We start from the raw sequence: 19,428 nt of genomic DNA, 5'->3' as shown, positions 1-19,428 counted from the left end.
TGTACATTCCAGGATCTGTAACAAATCTTGTTCTTCAAAGTTGCCTGATGGTTTCTTGCTGAAGTGAATTCTGAGATCATAGTAAGAACCACAAGGGCCAGCCTATTACCAACATTGACCCTGGTGGTGGTCAGGGAATGTCTGTGGGACTCACACTATGAGTAAATGCAGTCGACGGAGTTCCTCAAAAGTTCCCAGCCAAGAACATCACTATCAATAGGCCAGGACACAATCCAGACTGAAATATAAACATAACCTGTATTTGTGTACCGGGGTAGGGAAAGTAACAGATGTCTCACATTGATGATAACCTGTCACAGTTTGCATAAGATAAGGTAAATTTCCACATCGAGCAGTGGAGTGCTCTGCTTTTAGGAACAAAAGACAAACTATCAATTTAATTAATCTTTACATCTGCCCCTTGAGATCACTTCTTTTAAAAACTGCCTAGCTTTTATTTTAGAGGTGAGAAAACTGAGGCTCTGGGGACTAAAGAAACTTGCCCAAGAACACACAGCTATTAAGTGACAGAACCAATATTCAAAACCAGCCTCCACTGACACCAAGTTCTATGATCTTTATAGGAACGACATCATGCTGCTTTTGTCTGCTTAAGACAAAGTTGCACACTCTTGCTTTTTATGTTCCATTAATAAATATGAACTCCCATAGAATCAGACTCAACTATGAAAATAATTGGCTAAATGGTTAGCAAATCTGATCAGATGAACAGGCTCTCATACAAGCTTCATCAACTTTTTGCTAAAACCAGGGGACTGGACAACCAAGTCAAAAGTCAGTCAATCTACGCACCAAGACTTCACTAGGCCTTCATGTTTTCCACACCAATTTCTATGTCCAAAGTAGCAGTGTCCAGACTGCCCTTGCTGTCTGAATAGTATATCATAAACCTATTATCCAGGATAATGAAGGCTGAATTTCTCATACCATCAGATGTTACAGAACTCTGCAGATTTTTTTAAAAATATAAGACAGTGGTCTGTACATCTTTTAAATACATAACGTGAAGAGAGTTAATTTGTGTATAATTTTTTTTATAGTTCCCTGAATTCATATATATCTCCTTGTCTCAGAAATTCAAAACTAGGTTTTCTTGGTATGGTTAAAATAAAAAATATAACTTACTATAATACATGATAAGACATTAGGTCTTAATCTTTGTCAATGAACTTCTCAATAGTGTCATAAAGTAAAATTAGTGTCAAATAAATTCCATATTAAAAAATATGTACATGAATTCCCATATTCTGGCATGCAATTTAATAATTAAAACAGAACTAAATTTTTATGTTAATTTTTTTCTTTGCATCTCATCTTCCAAACTGAAAAAGAACCTAAGATTATCAAATGTTATAAAAATGCACAGAATAAATCTTATTTTTATTATGTATATGTTATGTATATAATATCATAAAGCTATTTTAATAATCAAAATAAATATTAAAACAGGATAAGTTGACTCTTTTTCCAAGCCCACCTTGCTGTCCAGGCTCTTCATGGTTAAGAGATCAAGTGTCTTCAGAGAGTGGCCTGTTGGTGAGATGAAGTAGAGGCACACGTGGATACGAGAATCGTGATAGTTAAAGAGAGAACGCTTAATCTTCAGTTCTTCTTGGAGATAGGCCTCAAACTGAGCATCTATGTAGTCAACTATTGGTTGGTAGCTGAAAAAACAATTATTAAAATATTAAATGCAACATATTCATGCTACTCTAACAAGATATTTATGTAACTTTGAAGTCTGAGATCTATATTTTCACCAATTAATAAAGTTAATATCTAGGCTGAACAGATAATTTAAGTAATAAAACAAATTGTGCAGAACATGCATGTACTAAGGTAGTGCTTTAAAACCATCAGGACAACCTGTGCTTTAAACTGTTTATGGAAATATTTCCTTTACATTGATTCATTCTCACATTCATTCATACAATGGATCTCTTTCTGACAAAGGTTCTCACACTTGCCAGACTGCTGAGTGAAGATAGGCATCTAATTGTAACCAAAATGCACATGACATGTTATTTAACTGAGAAAAAGCATGGGTATCAATAACTTAAAATGCATTTAAGTCACATTCTATGACTTTGTGGTTCTTAAATCAGAATTGTAAGGCACGAAATGCACTAATGTAATAAGGAAGAAAGGTACACACATCATATCAAAGTATCAAACTAGTAATTCAGGCATGATTTCTTTTCATTTAATTATGAACAAAGGAAAAGCACATCACACCCAATGCTCTGAGTCCTTGCTCTGTTTGCTTCTCCTCCCTGCCATGCTTTCGTCCCTAGAGCTGTTTCATTCTATTCATCCTTCAAGATGCAAACCATATCACAGTGTGTTTGTAGAAAACTGAGCTAATCTTGTTTCAAGATTAGTTTGTAAATGTTCTGTTTCATTTTCACATGCTAAATCACTGCCTATGTAACTCAACTTTCTACTCTTAACTATTCTCATTAAGCAAATTTGGGTTTTCAAGTGAAAATAACAGCAAGTTTTTCCTCTGTCAAATTCCCTGAATACCTTTATAGCCCCCAAATAGAGCAGTACCTTGTGCAGCTGAGGTACTTGATAAATGTGTATAGAACTGAATTCTTCCCCCAAATTCCTGACCCTTCTAGACCTTGAGGATCATCACCTCTTTTAAACTCAGAAAACCTTGTCCTTCCCATGCAGATGGTACGCAGCGTGAGAGCAGAGACAGTATCTTATACTTTTGTGTTCTCTGCAACAACTAGTGTAATACCTTGAACATGATCAGCTGGGCTATTAGGAACACCAGTATTCACTACGAAAAACACCATGCTTGGGAAGCTGGTCTAAATGTGACCCAACATGACCCCTTTCCCAAAATAATAAAATAGTAAAAATGAATCTGTAAGTACACATTTAACATAAAAATTCCAAAGAAGCTTTTATTAATGACAAAATAGATCACTAATATGACCTATTATATAACCTAAATAAATAGCCATAAACATTCCTCTATCTGAATGCTTTGCATTATCCTTGTCATAAATGAAAACCATAAACATTTTTGGCTAAATTAATATACCATTAGGAATTCTTCCATAGTAATTTGCCCTAGGTTTTCATTTCCAGTAAATTGCAGGCTCACTGTTCCAATGAAATGAAAGACACTGGCTTAAAATACAAAAATCACCTCTTAAAATCATCAAAGGACTCATAAGTGGTAAGGAATTAACCAGGTCAAAATTGAAGAGTGGTGAAACTAAGAGAGGTAAGCAGAGGACTAGAGTAGGGGTCAGTAAATAAATGGGCCAAATCAGGCTGATGCCTGTTTTTGGAAGTAAAGTTTTACTGAAACAAAGCCACATTCATTTGTTTATGGCTGCTTTGTGTTACAATGGGAGAATGGAGTAGTGTGGAGAAAGATCATATGTCCTCCAAAGCTTGAAATATTTACTATGTGGACCCTACACTAAAAGCATCAATGCTAGTTTTGTCCTGAGGCCATTTGTCAATCTAATTCTTGAACTTTGCTCCTGAAGAACTCACAGGACAAAGAGCAAGAAATCAAAGTCCAAGGCCTACACAAGGTGGAAATCTATTGAAAGACTGCCTCTCCCCACATTGAGTTGAGGTTCTAAAGGCCTAAACCTTCAGGGTAAAAAAGAACTAGAAGTAAACCCTCAATTCCTCCCCTCTACCCAAGAATCTATAGGGAAGGCTGCCCTGGCACTAAATGAAGTAGGGGAAATAAAAGCAAGGGAAAAAAGACCCATCGTTGAGAACTTGTGGCCACAGGATGAGCCCTTGCACATATCTGCAGCACAGGTGCACAGTGCCTCTTTGATTCTGGGAACTTCAAGCCATGAAATAGATTCAGGGAGCCTCAGAATATTAATGCCCAGAAGGGCTTAACATAAGCAAGTCCAAATCTGTTCAATGGAAGATATCTCCATCTTAGACCTCAAATATCTCTGCAAATAATTTTTCAAAGGCCATTAACTATAATAAAAAATAACCAAGCACATAAGAAAATGAAAAGCACAATGAATGAGAACAAAGAAAAAAAAACCCAAACATCCGTAAAATAACTGTAAAATTTTTATATACTGTAATTATGATATAATTATTAAAAGATAAATGAAATAGATATAAAAGGCAAATTTGAATACATGTGCTAGGAATAGTAAAGTAATAAAAAGTGATCCTACAGCTATAAACATGAACTACACAGAATATAAAGATTTGAAAACTATAAAACAAAATGAAGAACTCAATGGATTAGTTTAATAGTATATGAGACAAAGATGAAGAAAGAATTAGTATACCGGAAGATAATTTAAAAATAATTATCCAGAAAGCAGCAGGGGGGGGGAATAAAAATATGGAAGACAGATTAACAGTAAGAGACATGGAAGACATAACCAGAAGGTCTAACATACATTTCGACAAATTTTCAGGAGGAAAGCAGACATAAAGAGGGGCTGAAGCAATATTTAAAGAGATGATGCCTCAAATTATTAAAGAATTGATGATACTGTTCAGACTCAAGAAGTCAAACAAATCACAAGCAGGATAAATTAGAAATAAATGAAAACACAGATATGATGGTAAAACTGGAGAAGAGCAAAAACCAAGATCTTAAAAGCACTGGAGGAATAAAAAGAGAGTACTCTTAAGGGGCAGATAGACCAACAGCTGGTTTCTCAACAGTAAAAACAGAAGCCATGAGACAATGGGACGTATCTTCAATGGGGAGAAAGAAAACAACTGCCCACCAAGAATTGTATACACAACTATACCCTTAATAAGAAACACATCTAAAGCACAAGGGTGCTGTAGAAAGGTTGAAAGTAAAAAAAAAAAAGGAAAAAAAACACCTTATACAATAAAGCTGATGTACCAATACTGATGTCTGACAACGTAGATTTTAACACAAGAAGCATTACAAGAGAAAAAAAGGTCACTACATAATAATGACAGTTTCAATTCTTCAGGATGAAAAAGAAGTAGAAATTAAAAGTTAACTAAAATTGGAAATACTATTAATATATATCAAAATTTGTAGGATGCAGTTAAAGCTATACTTAGAGGGTAATTGATAACCATAAATGGATTAAGGCTGAGAATCAAAGAAAATTTAGAGCAAATTAGATCAAAACCCAAATAAAGGTAATTACAGATTTAAAAGCAGAAATTAATAAAAGAGGAAAAACAAAAACTATAAAATTGTGATCATAGAAATGGGAAATAAATGAGGGAAGACCTACGATTTCCCCATCTTACTGCCTGGAGACAAGTTTAACCGCACAGCACAAAAGAAGAGAAAAGAGCCTGGCTGACTCAATGTGAGTTGAGGAGATACAGACAGCAGTTCGGGAAGGCCACAGCAACTAGGATTTGTGGGCAAGACCACTGGCAAGAGGGGAGCTGCACCAACAGAAAGCATTAGAGATCTGGAGAGGGGTCCCCTGGTGGCTTTGGTGAAGCAGTGATCTGCATGTGAGGAAAGTACCCAAACTATGGACATTTCCTATGTTACAGTCATTATATTTGTCAAAATTAATTGAATTGTACACTTAAAGAAATCAGTGCATTTTATTTTTTCTATGTAAATTATACATCAATAAAACTTATTTTGAAAAAACAAAAGAACTGGAGAGGAAGAAATATAAATATTATTATTTGTAGATTATACTATTATATACATAGAAAATCTAAACACTATTAGAGAGGAATTGTTAGCATTAGAGAATTTACAGAAGTTGCTATATGCAAAATCAATTATATTTCTATATAGCATACAGAAAATGAAATATTTTTAAAAGATACCGTGTATGAGAGCATCAAAAATGCCAATTATCTAAGGATAAATTTAAGTAAAGCCATATAAGATCTCTGCGTAGAAAGTAATTTAAAAATTAATAAGATTTAAACCAACATACCTCTGCCACTAATTTCCTTCCAAAAAAGCCCATACAAGTTATTTCTTGAAAATTAAAGTGGAACATACAAATGTCCAGAAAACAGGCTAACACAAGTCACATAGTCAATTATGCAAAAATATTTTCCCTCCAAAGCTTACTTTAGAAAAATAGAAAATTACCTCTAGTAATGAAAATATATACATTTCAAAAAAGAAAAAAAGAAAAAAAGTTATTGCTTTTCCCCAATCTATTTCCTCCTTTCATAGTTTAAATTTCATATAGAAGCTATACTCAATCTTTGTAACACCATAAAAGAAATAATGACATATAAAATAGATATTCCATTCTCAAATCTTTCCTGTAATGCCTAATAATGTACCTGGGTAAACTGCTTAGAACTTCACAAAAAAATTCATGCACCATGGTTTTGGCCATTATATATTTACCATTGCATGTATTTTTTTTACTTTTTTTATTTCTTGCCTCAATGAGATAAGTCCTGCCTAAAAATTAGTACACATCATTTAATATACACTGAATTGGCATATCAGGAAATAATTAAAGCAATTTTTGCTGAACTACACATTTTAAGAATGTGATTAAAATTATTCTAAACAAATTAGATAACCAGATATAAAAAGTCAATTTGTTAATGAGAACAGAATATTGCTCAATTATTTAAAAAATTAAGTCTGGGAGAAAAGGTATGGATTTTTATAGTAGAAAATCAAATGACAGGTGCTGGGGCAAGAAGACAAATATCTTGAAATAAGAAAAACTTGTTTTATTACTAGAAGAAAACATGTACCTCTCATCTTTGTTTATTTGGTCACCAAATCCCACTGTATTCACAATGGTCAATTTCAATCGAACGTTACTTTCTTGGAGTTCATATGTCTGAGCTTTAAGTCTAACATGTGGGTAAAAATGTGAGGATTCATTGTCTTCAAAATTAGTATTAAACAATGTATCAATCAGCGTTGATTTTCCAATTCCAGTCTCCCCTGAAAGAAACAAAGGTACATCTTTACAGGTGCACAGAATGGATGAGAAAAAACAGAACTGTAAACTCTTAGAGTGGTTTCAAGGATCCCAATTATTTCAAAGGCTGAGGTGTCCATGAAAGAAATACATGCTAAGGATGGTGCACTGAGTCATTAGCAGAGCATAAGAATGAGTATGTATGCTAGGTTACTCAGAACTCTGAAGAAAGCACTGAAATGCTTAAAGAACAAACAAAAAAGTTTAAAGCAGTACAGCTAAAAAAAAAAAAATCAAAAACACAAAACTGATAGAATTTAAATAACTGAAAAATATCTGTGATCATGATCTCAAATTGATAACATGTACACCATACAGCTTACAAGAATGAAGTAAACACAAGGAATATGAAGGAACAATTTAGAGGAAGAGTTTGGCACTTACCAACACAGAGAATATTAAAACAGAAGCCTTGCTGAATGGATCTATTAACCAGTTGATCAGGTAAACTCTCAAAACCAACATGGCCAGACATAGTTAAAGAACGGATTTTTTCTTTTTTCTGCTGAAGAAAAACAATAGAAAAGCAACAATAAAAACAAAATTTTTACTAAGATAGGATATAAGCAAATTTGAAAGAATATAATTTATCAAAGAAACTAAAGATTTTATGATCCTTATACCTCTCCAAGATACAACTGATTAAGTAAACTTGGGAGAAATCTGTGTCCAGACACTCAAAACAAATATGTTTTCTTCTCTTCATATGATCAGAGTCCAGCATTATTTATAACAATGAAATATTTGATTTCCAAAATAAGAAAGTACCCAAGTAAACTATGGCACATTCATTCACAAAACAGGATGTTTAAAGTTATTAAAGATGCTTATGATATGCTTTTAATAACATTTTAATATTTTCATTAAAATGTTTAGGGATAAAAAGCACAATACAAAATTACGGATACAATTCCAGCTCCCAATAAAGGCAGAATAACTTATGTCATGCTAACCTGCTAATAACAATTAAAATCAATTCTTTCAAGTCATTGGAATGCAACCAAAGGCAGACAGACACTGGAGGGGAGACTTGAGAAGGAGACTATATGAGGTGAGATGCATATTTTCTAGCTTTCCCCTGAGGGTACTCCCCAGTCAATGCTGCACAAAGAAGACAGAGCACCATATGGAAGTGGCAGTCTTACTGGGTTGAGAAGTCAGCTGGGGATAAGTGCAGGCAGATCAGCTGAAAATTGAAGGAGAAAATTCCAGAAGGAGGGAGTTCAAAATCTGCAACCACACGCCCCTCAAATCTTTGGCTGACTGCTGAACTGCAGATGTATGAGGGAAATACAAAGAGTCTAGCAGGGGGGATATGGGAATTGGAGGAAGCTATGCAGAGTTTTCAAGAGAGCCATCCTAGGGATCTTGAATTTTAAGTCTGTAAGTTAAAGGAGTTTGGTAAACACTTAAGGCTTTCCACTGAAATATATGGGCCACATATTAAGATTAAGAATCACATCCCAGGAATCAGAAATGTTTCCCAGTACAGAAGGCACAACTGAAGTAGACCTGCCCTAACAAAACCTCTAACAAAGGCTCAGCATGATCAATGTGACCAGCCAGTAATTTAACTGCCTGCTAGAACAAAGGTCAACATTCTTCAGAAGATGAAAACAGAATCCAGCACCTTCACAATGTATCATCTACAATATCAAAAATTACTACATAGGGGGCTGGCCAAGGGGCGCGTTGGTTAAGAGCTGGTTTGGGACGCCAGAGGGCTCCGGTTCGGATCCCACATGAGGGCCAGTGACACTGCCCTCTGCAGCTAAGATGCTGAACAACAGCTCAACCTGGAGCTGGGCTGCCGTGAGTCGCTTGGCGACAGCATAGGCTGCAGCCCCTGCTGCAGTGGGTTGCCATGGGCTACCGTGTGTAGCCAGCAGCCAGCGTGAGCGGCTGTCCAGAAGCCGGCAACTGATCTGCCTCGCCCAGGAAGAGCGCAATGATGGTGCCAACTTGGGCCAGGGAAGCAATGTCCTCCACACCTAGACTGAGGAACAAAACGACAGCAACTTGTCTGTTTCCCTTCCCCCAATTCCCCAGCGCTGTTCCCATCCCCCAATTCCCCAGTAAAAAAATCTTTTAAAAAAAAAGTGATTTTAAACTGTATTTAATTTCATTTTCTTTTTTTTAAGATTTTACTGGGGAACTGGGGGAGGGGAACAGCATTGGGGAATAGGGGAAGGGGAACGGACAAGTTGCTGTCCTTTTATTCTTCAGTCTAGCTGTGGAGGACGTCGCTTCACTGGCCCATGTTGGTATTGTGATCATTGCACTCTTCCCAGCTGAGGCAGATCGCTTGCTGGCCATTGGACGGCCACTCACTGCTACTCACGGCAGCCCAGCTCCAGGTCAAGCTGTTGTTCACCATCTTAGCTGTACAGGGCACAGCATCACTGGCCCTCATATGGGATCCGAACCGGGGCCCTGCTGCTGAGCTGGCGCTCCCAAGCCAACTCTTAACCAATGCATCACTCGGCCGGCCCTTTTAAGTTTTTTTTTCTTTTTTAGCTGAGCCATCCTGTCAACCTACTGGCAGCTCAGCTTGGGTCAGGAATCGAACTGGCGATCCTGTTGCTCAGAGATCGCACTCTTGAGTGAGCTCTTAACCAACTGAGCCACTCGGCCGGCCTCAAATTGTATTTAATTTTAACTAATTTAAATTTAAACCGCCAAATGTGGCTAGTGCCTACCATATTGGACAGCGCAGGTCTAAACATTTCAATTATAAGAAGGAAATCATCAGATTGGATAAATATGCTGTCAATATAGAAAGTGACAAGCTGATTCTAAAATTTATACAGAAATGTCAATGTAGAATAGCAAAAACAACTTTGTAAAAGCACCAAGTTGAAGGACTTACACTACCTGATCATAAGCTACAATCATCAATAAAGTCTGGTATTGTGACAAGCTATTATTTATTTGTCTACATCAAAATTAAAAATTTGATCAAGGATTACAAAATTATATACAGTGTATTTATGCATATATATGTATATTTATTTATATAATATAAATATACATGTATATATAAAGAATTTGTATGACTCAATAAAATAATGCATCTTTTTTAATGGGTGAAAGACTTGAACAGACGCTTCACAGCCAATGAGCAAATCAAAGTGTGGTCAACATATTAGTTTTCAGAAAAACGGGAATTAAAACTACAATAAGGTACCACTAAATACTCACTAAAATTCAAAAGGCTGATAATGTCTAGGGTTGGAGATGACAACGAACAACCAGAAGTCTGATAAATTTGCCGGTGCAAAAGCAAAACGGTACAGCCCTTGTGGAAAACAGGTGGGTAGCTTCCAATATAAAGTTAAATACAGATTACTATACAACCAAAAAATCCACTTGTAGGTACCCAAAATAAATAAAATTATGCATCCACACAAGGACTTACGCACAAATGTTCACAGCAATTTTACTTTTAGTCAAAAGCTGGAAACGTCAAAAACAATGTCCAACAACTGATGAATGGATAAACAAATTATAGTATATCCAATACAATGGACTATTAAACTACTGATACATGGCACAACATGGATAAATCTCAAAAGCTTAGTATCCAAACAGTAATTTATTTCCTGTGATTGGAATAAAAAAAAAGGTATAGTTTTTTTATATTCTCATATATATATATATATATATATGAGTATAGATTAAAATGTCTCCAAGGGTACTGACAGACTAATGAGTGGTTACCACTAGAGAGTGGTCTTGGAGGTGGAGGTGAGAAAGACTATATGTGGTGGGAAGAATTCTAAGACAGACCCCAAAATGTATGGCCCTGGTATTCCCACACCTTCTAGTTATTCAACCAAACACTACTCAAAGTGAAGAGATTTTTGCTGACGTAATTAAGGTTCCAAATCAGTTAACCTTAGAAAGGAAGATCACCCTTGGTGGAGCTGACCTAATTAGAGGAGCCCTTATGAAGGACTGAGAACTTCCAGGTGAAAGGGATTTGAAGCATGGAAAGGACTTGAGACATGCTTGCTGTACAGATAAGAGGGAGCCACATGGCAAGGATCTAAGAATGATCTCAGGAGCTGATAGCAACCAGCTAGCAAGGAACTGAATTCTGCCAATGACCTGAAAGGGTTTGGCAGGGGGGCCTCCAGATGAGAACCCACCAGCCAGCATTTTGAATGTGAGACCCAGGGCGGAGAAGCCAGCTGTGCCTGTCCTTCTGGCCTACAGAACTGAGGGCTAATAAACAGGTGTTGTTTTAAGCAGCTAAATTTGCAGCAATTTGTTATGGAGCAACAGAAAACCAATACGCTGTGTTTTCTTTTGTGCCTTTAAATCCTTTTAGTCATGTAAGCATGTTATCTTTATGATTAAAAACAAGAGAGACTGAAGAAACACTGTGCTTCCCAGTCATGAAAGTATTCAAGAAAATTAGTTTTTCTGTGATAAGCTTATCAGATAAAAGTTGAATTAAATGGCCTATAGAATCCCTTCTGGCATTAAAGCTATATAATTTTAATGTCATGGAAACAAAAGCAGCTTTTTAAAAATATGGGGTTGGTCACCAGAATTTAATGAAGAAACAGGGGCCAGAGAAAATGGGGAGTAAGCAATGACCACTCAATGGATTAGTCAATAAAAGATTACTAGTGACTGTGACATAATTTCAGCAAAGTAATATGTTAGAAGGAAGATAAGAGATATTCAAAAAGTCTGTGAGGTGATAAAGATGAAATATACTATTATTACCATTGAGAAAAATAAATTAAAAGGATGGCAATTTGGTGGTCAAATTACGATGTTCAAAACCATGGGACCTTAGCCTGTTTGGAGGAAGAGGGAAAAAGAAGAGGAGACTTACTAGAGCACAGAACTACAGGAAATTATTTAACCTTACTGAATTACAGCCGTGCTTGTACTTGCAATTTTCTTTTTAAAAAAATTCGACAACTCCTCTCTTTCACCAAGTTAAACTTACTCCCTCTTTTTTAAATATAAATTTCAAAATGAATTACCAAAAACACATCCCTCCTACACAGGCACATTTAGAAGGACCCTGGAAACATTAAGGTCTGATCTGGAACTCAGAAAGACAGCTGACAGGGCCATCCAGGGACTTCCTACACTGTCGCTAAAGTTCTTTACATTCACCAAGTTCTGCAAGTATGCCCAACAAAAGCAGCGCTTGTCTTCAGTTTGAGTTTTAATTTGCTTAATGTCAAGCAGTAAAATAGAGACACTGTGGACATTCACCAATTATTCAATCCATCATTCATTTTGTACTTGAATCAACGTAAAAGTTAATTCACATTCAAAGTAAGTATAAACAAGTCTGTCAGGTGTCTGATTAGTTATCTTAAAACCATAAGAGATATTTTGAGTATAATATGGACCAATATTATACATTCTCTTATTTCAACTTCACAATATTTAAAAATTATACTCACTCTTTGTTCATCATCAGATACTTGGAAGGACTTACAAGTTTTTGTTGCCATGTGAGACTGAAAGAGCTGAAAAAAATTAAAAGAAAATACAGACTTTACTCCAAAAACACCTATATGTGAATAATATATTTACATTAAAAGGAATTCTAATATTGTCATTATTACCAAGTTTTGACTTGCAATCTACACAACTGACTCATGTTTAAAACGGTGGTTTTCTTGCTGGATAGGTATCTGCACAATAACATATGATATTCAACATATAATATACATTAATGCACTTACACATACACTTACAATTACACACACACACACACACACACACACACACACTCCCATTTGCATCCAGGAAGACAAAAACATCACTTTTATGTGAAAGGCTTTATAGGGTTAAAAAGGGGAAAATACCAATTTCACTTGAAAAAAAAAAATACTCTAAGAGCCAAGAAGGCACTCAAAATTAGGTATGCCCCATATAGCATGCCAGGGGAGAGAAATGTTAATGCTCCAGTTTCAGTATAGTTGGCAAAGCAGGGATTTTAACATTTGAACACGTTCCTTAGTTATCCAATTAAAATAGAAATAATTATCATTTATAATACTCCTATTACATGTCCATCACCATGCCAGCTCATTTAAGTACATTTTCTTATTTAATCCTTACAACAGATCTGAGCTCTACATTCCCACAGCCCTCATGAGAAAACTGGGATTCTGAAAGGTGAAATAACTTACCCCATATCATAGCAGCCAGTAAGCTGCAGATGTAGGACTGATCTGACTGCAAAGCTAACCGTTCCTTCTACTGCCCCAGCTTGTAAACCAAATACACATTCACTGTGTTTGCAACAGTAAGGAATGAGGGAGAGGTTTAAGAGAAGTTGTGGGAATTTCAAAGCAATGCTGCCTCAAAAGGCACTGAGATCCTACTTTTGAGTGCAGCACAGGATATGGAGGAAACGTGTGCCTTTTTGTGAAGTAATATTAATATGGAGGGAGTAAGAAAAAAAATGCCAACAGTGCCAATGAGCATCCAGTACAAAAGCAGTTCCCTTCCTACCCCTGATCAGCAGTTCTCCCCTCCAGAGGCCACCAGACTCTTATGCACCCTTCCAGAGACAGACCTTGCATGTATCTAAGCATATGTGAATATGCAGGTCTCCTGTTGGTATAAACGGTAGCAGCCTATTGCTCTGTATTGTGTATTTTTCGCTTAATCCATCCTGGAGACTGTTTCACTAGTACCCAGATCTACCTCATTCTTTCTATAGGGTAGCATTCTGTTCTGTATACTACAGCATATATGGATGTTCTCTCTTTATTTACAGTCCCCTAGTGGTTAATTACAATGAACTATGCTGCAGTGAACAGCTTTACCCTTAAGTATGATGAATGGCAGAACCTTACCACTGCAGCAGGGGAGGAGGTCCCTGGCACCTCAAACTACTCCCCTGCCCCCCACTGGCATCGTGAATGCAATCCCACAGAGACACACAGGTATACTTCATGACTGGATTTTACAGGATGCTAACCATCTTCCTCTGGTACAATCTGGGTAATCAGCTTTTGAAGGCCACCCTTGTTAAGCAACCAATACACATACAGTGTTTCCAAATCCTGAGTAGCTAACTGAACACAGTGTTGCAACATGAAATGACTCTAGTCAGCTGGAAGATGCTCCTTTACAAACTAACTGTACTGGCTGTTTCCACAATTTAAAAAGAAGTACACAATGACAAAAAGCACATCAGAATTGGCCTAAAGCTTTGGTTTTTGTTTTTAACTATACATACATATATGTCACCTTACTCCCTCCAGCCAGCCCCCTGCCATTCTAATAAGCCCTCTTTACTCCAGTCGCTGTGTGGCACATAAGCAGCAAATCATGTCCCTTTACTACAGCAGGACAGAAAAGTGAGAGTGACAAGGAAAGAGCAGAGGTATTAGAGATTTGGAGAAAGGGGAGATTAAAGGCCAGAGCAGTTTTCCAAGAAGACAATGGCACTGAACTGAATTAGAAAAGCAGTATAGCCTCTTCTACCTACCCGCTTCCTCTTACCCTCTGATAACCACTAAACTATGTCTGTCTATGAGTTTTGTTTTTGTTTTGTTTCTTTTAAAGATTTTACTGGGGAATTGAGGGAGGGGAACAAGTTGCTGTCCTTTTGTTCTTCAGTCTAGTTGTGGAGGACGTTGCTTCACTGGTCCATGTTGGTATTATCATTGCGCTCTTCCCGGGTGATGCAGTCGGCCGCCAGCCTCTGGATGGCCACTCGTGGTGGCTCTTGGCAGCTCACACCAGTCGCTCAGGCTGGCTGCCGGCCACACCCGGTATCTCACGGCAGCCCACTGCAGTAGAGGCTGCAGCCTACACTGTCGCCAGCAACTTACAGCAGCCCAGCTCCAGATGGAGCTGTTGTTCACCATCTTGGCTGTAGAGGGCAGAGTCACTGGCCCCCATGTGGGATCCAACCCCGGGGCCCTGCTGCTCAGAACTGGAGTCCCAAGCCAACTCTTAACCAATGTGCCACTCGGCTGGCCCTCTCTGAGTTTTTGTTTGTTTGTCTTGTTCATTTGTTGCTTTCAGTTTTACATCCCACATATGATTGAAGTCATATGCTTCTCGACTTTCTCTAACTTATTTCAGGGGTCAAATATATGGTGACAGAAGGAGAAATGACTCTGGGTGGTGAGCACACATTGTGATATATATATATATATATATATATATATATATATATATATATATATATGATGTATTATAGAATTGTACACTTGAAACATGTAATTTTACTAACCCAATAAATGTATTAAAAAAAGAAAAGTGGTATAGCATCAGATGAGGTGGCATTTAAGGTAGAAAACAACCCTGAATATCTCAGAAGGGAGTCAGAATTTTGTATCTGGAGAAAGTAAATAGTGGTTATAAGAGTTGGGTAAGAAAAAAAGGGTTCATTGGTCTCCTGCTGCAAAGTTATGAATGAGGTTGAAAAACAGATAAGGACCAATATAGATGAGTAGCTGACTGGGGAAGTTTGAAGTGTCCATCTAAAGAGTCTAACTTGTTGGTAAAGGTAAAGAAGTGCCACAGAAAACACCTGCTTAGAAGCCCTGTTCAGAGCCTTGTGTTGGATAAACTGAGTAAGAGTAGAACATCCCAAGCTTAGTGTTACTTCCTAATATAACATGCTATTTGTTCACATCAGTGTTGAAAGTGAGTTGCCACACATCTAATTAACTGAAGGTTGTATTATTTCTACTTATCAACTATGGAACTTGAATGAAAATTAAACTTTAACTTAAAAAATTACAATAAGTAGTTTTCAGTTTTTAATACTCATAAAATGGATATCATATGACTAGATTTTTGTGAAATGCTGCTCAGTAAGCAGTTTGGTTGATAAGTAAAATTTGCTTAGAAAAAATTAAGATAGGTTTTTGTATTCATTTACCACTAAACTTTGACTAATAAAAGCTAGGTTACATGCCGGTCATTTATGTAAGTTCATATCAAGTATTTGCTTTTGTTTATTCATTTCCTGTATTTCTGAACACTTGCCAAAAAGCCTTCTTAATATCTCTGTGGATAAGTGTTTTGATCAGGAAGTATGAATGAGTCACATAGAAGTATTATAAATGGTTGTTTTAATATTTTCCACTGGTACTACTTGACTAAATTTCCAAAACAAGATTTAGAGTGAAACAGTTTTTTAATAAATTACCAAGGCAATATTAAAGGTAAAATAACAAGGAGACAAAGAGTTGACCCAATCCCTCTAGTGGTAAAGCCTAAATCAAACAAACAAACAAACAAAAAACTGAAAGTGGAATTCCAGTCTGCTCTATCACGGACTACCTACGGACTATGTGCAAATCACTATGCTGGGTTCTGGGGTCTGAGGAGGAGTAAGACATGGCCCTTGATCTGAAGAACTTATATCAGAGAAACACAAACTCATAACAGACAATCATAATCTAATTCCAAGGTGGAAGGAAGACTTAACAAAATCATAACCTACACTTGACTGCACAGTCACACAGTCAGTTTGCTTTTTCTGTATTTTTTAATTAAATATATATACACACACACACACACACATATATACACATATAGAAACATACATGTATTAAAATCTATATACCTATTACCTAGAAGGAAAAAACTTATATAGTTCGTTTAATTCCTTGCAAAGTCTAACACATATTTATTTTTTTTAAGAAGTTGTAGTATATAATGAATCATAGAAAAAAGTGCCAGAACATTCTGGGGTAGCTGAAGGAAGATCAGGTTCTCCACCTTCTTCAAAATTTCAGTTTGGGGAGCATGGGCAACACAACAGAGGTGGCATAGAATTTGTGCCAGCGGCCCTTGGGAGACATGACCTTTTTCCTGGGAGACATGACCTTTTTCCTATCAGCCAGTTATGGCAAAACATTTGGCAACCCTAGATAACAACTTTCCTTACTTTACTTGGAAACATTCCTTGGAAACTGCCTTATAGCTTCTCTCTAGGTATAACAATGAGACTAAGCAGAACAGAATTCTGACTTGACTTTAAAATAGCTTCATTTTAACTTCACTTTCCCACAATTTTTATCTTCAGACATCTAACCCGAGAAATAAAATCAGTTTTCAAAGTGTTCCCTGATGTTCCTGGAGTCTTTTAGGAGAGAGGAGGCAGGGGGGAGAAAATATGAGTGGTCAAAATAATTACCTGAGCTTATTGAATGGATTTTGAGAGGGGACGGTTCATTGACTTAAAACAATACTTTAAAGGATTCCACACTCATTCTTTAATATCATTTTATTAAATCTTCATGATAAGCAAACTTTAAAATAGTTAATAATAGTGCTGATCTAAAATTTTCCTGAAAATAAGTAGTAATATTACATTATTCAAATTATGCAGAGGATGATTCCAGAAGTGAATGCCAATTCCAAGCAGGGAAAAAAGAATTCAATTGAAATCGAAGAGACTGGGTGATGACATAGGGCAAAGCAGCCCCTGGCTTCCTGTGTGCATGCCCCACCCAGATCTCCCCCAGGACATCCTCAGTCTAGGGCAGCTTATGGTAGTCCAAATCCCATTAATGCATCAATTTTACCTGAATTTTACCATCATCTCCAATAAATATAAAAGCTAAATGCTAACAACAAAGTCAAATACTCATAGAATTAGGGTTAGGATTATAGTTAGGAAAAAAAAAAAGTCTAACATTCAGCCTCAAAACATCATCAAAATGGGGAAAATCTTGATAGTAGCTCATGTGAAAAAGAGTTACGGGCTTCAAGCTTAACAAAAGCTTACAGTACTACATGGCTGCTTAAAATACAAATGTTATCTTATTTTCAAATTACTTCCCCCCTCTTAATTAGAAAAGGAGTGTTTCATGTTTATTATAGGAAAAAATACCACTTTTAATTGTGTCATTTTAATGACACTGCAATAAATGTCTCTCTGGCGGTCGCCAAAGACAGGCTCCACTCAGATCTCCCTGAGAGCAAGAACTTGCCCTTTGGCGACAAAGAATGCAGTCGGCCAACAGCCTTCAGCAGCAGAGCCTTCAGGATCTGCAGTATCCACCCAAGACCACTCTTTTCCCAGGCCTCCCCTGGCCAGTGACTGAGCACAGTGAGGACGTCAGGGCCTGGCCCCTTCTGCCCTAAGCAGGCAAATCTAAGCAGTCAAAGTTCTCCACTGGGCTGGTCCAGACTTTTGCCACATAGGCAAGGCCTCTGAGGCTCTCTGCCCAACTCTGCTTCCTAACCTCTTCTCTTTCATAGCTGTTAAGATCTGCCCAGCTATTTCACAGGTGTTACCTCCCCTCCCCACCTTCCAATCCTAACCAATCTCTAACACTCCTACCTCTTCAGCAACTGAACACACATACATATGTATAAGCATCAGTTATTTTGTACATCTGATCATTTCCTCATGAAACTCATAGACGGCAATTACTGGTCAAAGGTATAAATATATTGCCAAACTGCACCCCAAAAAGGCTGTGCCTGCTCACATTTCCAAAATTAGTATGTAAAAATAAGGAGTCCATTTCATTATATAATCATTAATACAAAGTAGTAACAATTTTTAAGTGTTAATTTGATAGGCAAAAAATGACAAAGTTAATTTGACTTCTGGTATTTTGAACATTTTATTTCAGGTTACTGGCCTTAAAATTATATAGTATATTTTCATAAATCATCAGTTTATGTTTTTCCCCAACTTGCCTATCAGAGTACTCCTTTTTTGTTTCTCTAAGAATAGCTGCTGGATAAAACTCTATGCTTGTCATGTGTATTGCAAATATCTTTTTCTGATTTGTCATTGATCTTTTCAATTTTCACAGGGTCCAATCTATCAATCTTTTCCTTTATGGTTTCTCCCTTAAAGGTAAAGCTTAGGAAATCTTTTGATACCCTGAGATTTTTTAAAAAGATGCATCTAAATTTTTTCCAAGTTATTTTATGACTTCATGTTTTACACAGAAGTTTATAAGCTTTTTAAAAATTACTTTCTAATACTGCCCGACTTTTCCCCAATACTGAGCTTATTGCACCATCAAGGGCTAGTAAAATGTACTCAAACACCTATAGTCAGTCTGATGGAAATGACTCTCTCAAGGGAAAAACTAGGGCCCATGAATGGACTAGAGAGGCAGATTTAACACAATGAAGAGAAATCACTGAAGGACTAGAACCGTCTGGCAAGAGTGGAACGGACTGGCCCATGAAGGAGTCAGCTGTTGGCCGGGGGAGGGGGGAGGTGGTTCAAATAACTGACACAGTAATTGTAACCAGGCAAACTGTAGAGTCAATTCCATTCCTGTACTGAGTGGAAAGCAAAAATAATGATCTAAGGTCTCTTTCAACTCAGATTTCATGACTATACACCTCTGAGTAAGCAATGAGGAAAAGGTATGTGATGTGATAAGAGAATGAAGAATGAGTCATGGAAACTGCATGTACAGACAAGGTGGATTAAGGAAAGACAACAAAATTGCACCTGGTTGACGTGGAAAGACATCTC

The 19,428-nt window shown here is 36.9% G+C and overlaps 1 protein-coding gene across 1 annotated transcript in view; it reads right to left on the bottom strand.

The window, feature by feature from the left end:
* Positions 1-19,428, bottom strand: part of SEPTIN10 (septin 10) — a 61,597-nt gene that overhangs the window by 24,099 nt on the left and 18,070 nt on the right. Inside the window, 4 exon segments of the mRNA XM_019663829.1 lie at positions 1,499-1,685; positions 6,730-6,925; positions 7,347-7,464; positions 12,398-12,463. Coding sequence (XP_019519374.1) covers positions 1,499-1,685; positions 6,730-6,925; positions 7,347-7,464; positions 12,398-12,448 — 552 coding nt within the window. The 5' untranslated portion in view covers positions 12,449-12,463.

Source organism: Hipposideros armiger, unplaced genomic scaffold (genome assembly GCF_001890085.2).
Source record: "Hipposideros armiger isolate ML-2016 unplaced genomic scaffold, ASM189008v1 scaffold_406, whole genome shotgun sequence".
Taxonomy (NCBI): domain Eukaryota; kingdom Metazoa; phylum Chordata; class Mammalia; order Chiroptera; family Hipposideridae; genus Hipposideros; species Hipposideros armiger.
This window is presented reverse-complemented; position numbering and strand designations above follow the sequence as displayed.